Raw genomic sequence first — 3,703 nt, forward strand, 5'->3', positions numbered from 1 at the left:
GTCACAAGGTAAAATTTATGTTTTTCTAGGAATTTGTCTACTTCATCTAATGTTTTAAATGTATTGGCATAATATTGCCCATAGCTTCCTAAGATCATTTAAAGGTCTACTGCGTCTGTAGTGGTGTTCCCTTCTTCCGTTCCTGATAGTGATCACTTGCAGCTTCACTCTCTTCCTCTGCCCCCTTTCTTGTCTTTGCCAGGAGTTCCTCAGTTTTATTGGATTTTTCAAAAACTGAACTTTTGGCATTGTTGATTCTCTTTATTTTATGTTCTCTATTTCATTAACTTCGGCTTCCATCTTTACTATTTTTCCATGTTTTCGTTAGGTTTATTTGCTGTTCTTTTTCTGACATAATATTTAAGGTAATTGATTTTCAGCTTTTTGCTTAATTTATTTAATTAATGCATTTAAGGCTACACGTTTCATTCTGAGTGTGGAATTAGCTGCATAGCACACATTTTGATATGCAGTATTTTCCTTTCATTCAGTTCAGAAGGAAGTTCTAATCTCTGTTATCATTTCTCCTTTGAGTCATGAGTTATTTAGAAGTTCATTTCCTCATTTTCGATCATATGCAGATTTTTTGGTTGTTGATGTCTAGCTTAATTAAACTGAGATCAGAGAATAAACCCTTGTTTCCTTTAGGGAAGTTGCTGATGAGATTCCTCTGTTTTTGTTTGTCTAAAAGTGTCTCAAGGGTCAAGGAAGAGGCTAGGCTTTGAAACCCACATGAAGCCCTCCTGCACAGTTTGATATTGTGGTCACCTGTCTGAGAGGGAGAGAGGGGAGCCAGGAGGAAGGGCATGCTCAGGGAGGCCCTTCTCCACCCTCCTGTGGCCCCGACCTGGGGGAGCCTGGGCCCAGCTGCGGGCGCTCTGTCCTCTGCAGATTTCCACCTCCTGCCGCTCCGCCCAGGTTCTGCTGCACTACGTGGTGGGCGCCAACTACTCCTGGCTGCTGGTGGAAGGCCTGTACCTCCGCACGCTGCTGGAGCCCACCGTGCTCTCTGAGAGGCGGCTGTGGCCCACGTACCTGCTGGTGGGTTGGGGTGAGTGATGTGAGCCCCCAGCCTCTTTTTCTGGGGACTCTTCGGATCATGGGAGCCCACTAGAGCCTTTGGTCAGAGTTAGACACCCAACGGGAGTGTGCAAGCAATGCACACGCACACACAAACGTGCCGCAGACCCAATGCACACATGCAAACACTGGTAGAATAGTGACATTTCTTCTACCCTGTCCCCAGTCGTATTGGTCTGCTCAGGACGTCATAACAAAATTCCATAGACTGCATGGCTTATATCAGGGGTCCTCAAACTTTTTAAACAGGGGGCCAGTTCACTGTCCCTCAGACCGTTGGAGGGCCGGACTATAGTCTAAAAAAAAACTATGAACAAATTCCTATGCACACTGCACATATCTTATTTTGAAGTAAAAAAACAAAACGGGAACAAATACAATATTTGTATTTGCATGTGGCCCGCGGGCCGTAGTTTGAGGGCCCCTGGCTTATATGATGGATAATTACTTCTCACAGTTATGGGGGATGGGAAGCTTGGAACCAGGGTGCCAGCATGACTGAGTTCTGGCGAGGGCCGTCTTTCTGGCTTGCAGACAGCTGTCTTCTTGCTGTCTTCACATGGTGGGGGGTGAGGGGTGGCGGGTAGCGAGAGAGAGAGAGAGAGAGAGAGAGAGCACACAGCTCTCTGGTCTCTTCTTACAAGGGCATGGATCCCATCATGATAACACCCTTACCTCCCCAACCTCTTCCAAATTCAGTTACCTCCAAAGGTCTCATCTCCAAATATTATGTTATTATGTTGGGGTTATGGCTTCAACATATTAATTGGGGTTGGGGTGGGGGGAAGAGACATAAACCATAACACCAAGTCTTCAAGATGAGGTCTGGAACCCCTACTGCCACAGTTTCTGGAAAATGTGAGGCTGCAGAATTCAGAGGAAATGACCTTGGCCTTCAGTTCAGAATATTTTGGGTAACGTCTCTGCATTGACTCCAAGCTGCTCTGTGACATGTGACAAGTCTGTCCTGTCTGCTTCCTGGTTTGCTGACAGTGAAGGGCTATATGCCACGCTAGGTCTATAGCCCTCGCAGCCCACCGTGCTATGATGTTCGGGCTTTTGTCAGATTCAACCAGCAGGCGGGGCGGGGGCAGGCAGGTTTGACCAACCAGCAACTAACTGCACTTGCCGGTTCTCTCCCAGGCTTCCCACTCCTGTTTGTTGTGCCCTGGGGCATCGCCCGTGCGCAGCTGGAGAACACAGGGTAGGCAATTCGTCTGTTTTCTCACTTCCATGAACCAGTCATTCCCAAATATGCCCAAATGCAAGGCTACACATCATGTTTCCCAGAGACCACCCACTCCCTTCCATTTTGGCCATCTAAAATATACCTAGTGGGGGACTGGGTGGGGGTGATGGTGGCGGGATTGAGCAAAAAGAAAAATAAGGGGAAAAAAACCCATGGACATGGACAACAGTGTGGTGATTGCCAGGGGCTGAGGGGTAGGTAGAGGACAGTATAGAGGGGATACATGGTGATGGGTGGAGACTTGACTTGGGGTGCTGAATATACAGTACAGTGTACAGATGATGTGTTGTGTGCACCTGAAACCTATATAATTTTGCTAACCAGTGTCACCCCAATAAATTCAATAAAAAAGGGAAAAATTAAAAATAAAATATATCTAGGAATGTAGATAAAAATAATCAAAGACTTTCCTTACAGTTTATTAAGTCATGCCTGCAGATTAGCACAAAACTGGCTAGAACAAATTAGGAAATAACACAAAAATTTGCTGCATACCTTATCCGTGACCTGGGTATATAAGCATACAGGTACAAGAATGGTTATTGCATCATAATTCAAAGTGGGAGAAAAAAAGCAAAGTGGAAAGGGTGGAAGTGGTCAAAAGATTCAAAATTCTGCTTATAAATGAAGAGTACTGGAATGTAATGTAAGCATGGTGACTATAGTTAACATAACTTTATTGTGTATTTGAATGCTGCTAAGACAGTGAGTCTTAAAAGTTTTCATTATAAGAAAAAAATTATAACCATGTGAGGTGATGGATGTTAACTAGACTTATTGTGATGATCATCCTATATAATAAAAGCATAATATGCTAAGTGTCCGACCAATCTGTTAACTGTTCGGTCGACCGCTGGACCAGTCGCTATGATGCACAAGGGAGCAGATGCTCTGATTGGTAGGTTAGCTTGCTGCTGGGGTTCGGCCAATTGGGGATTGGGTGAGAGAGCCGGACATACCCTGGAGCCCTCCCACGGTCCCGCCCCAGCTGGTCAACCTCCCACAGTCCCTCCCTGACTGGGCAGCCTCCATCAGCCCTGATTGGGACTGAGTGAGATGGATCTGGTTGGTCCTGATCACCAGCCAGGCCAAGGAACCCCACCTGTGCATGAATTTTGTGCTCCCACAGTCCCTCCCCGACTGGGCAGCCTCCATCGGCCCTGATTGAGACTGAGTGAGATGGATCTGATTGGTCCTGATCACCAGCCAGGCCAAGGAACCCCACCCGTGCATGAATTTGTGCACGAGGCCTCTAATTTCACTATATTTATATAGTAAATCATCACGTTCTACACCTGAAACTAATATAATGTTAATCTGGCAATTATATTTCAATTTAAAAAATAAAACAAAACCCCCTAATCAAACAAAAAG

The 3,703-nt window shown here is 45.6% G+C and overlaps 1 protein-coding gene across 1 annotated transcript in view; it reads left to right on the forward strand.

The window, feature by feature from the left end:
• The window catches only part of GLP2R (glucagon-like peptide 2 receptor), a 40,754-nt gene that overhangs the window by 17,762 nt on the left and 19,289 nt on the right, over nt 1–3,703 (forward strand). The window contains exons 7-8 of the mRNA XM_015562537.1: nt 892–1,051; nt 2,224–2,284. Coding sequence (XP_015418023.1) covers nt 892–1,051; nt 2,224–2,284 — 221 coding nt within the window. The remainder of the gene's footprint in view (nt 1–891; nt 1,052–2,223; nt 2,285–3,703) is intronic.

This window comes from Myotis davidii, unplaced genomic scaffold (genome assembly GCF_000327345.1).
Source record: "Myotis davidii unplaced genomic scaffold, ASM32734v1 scaffold37, whole genome shotgun sequence".
Lineage (NCBI taxonomy): Eukaryota > Metazoa > Chordata > Mammalia > Chiroptera > Vespertilionidae > Myotis > Myotis davidii.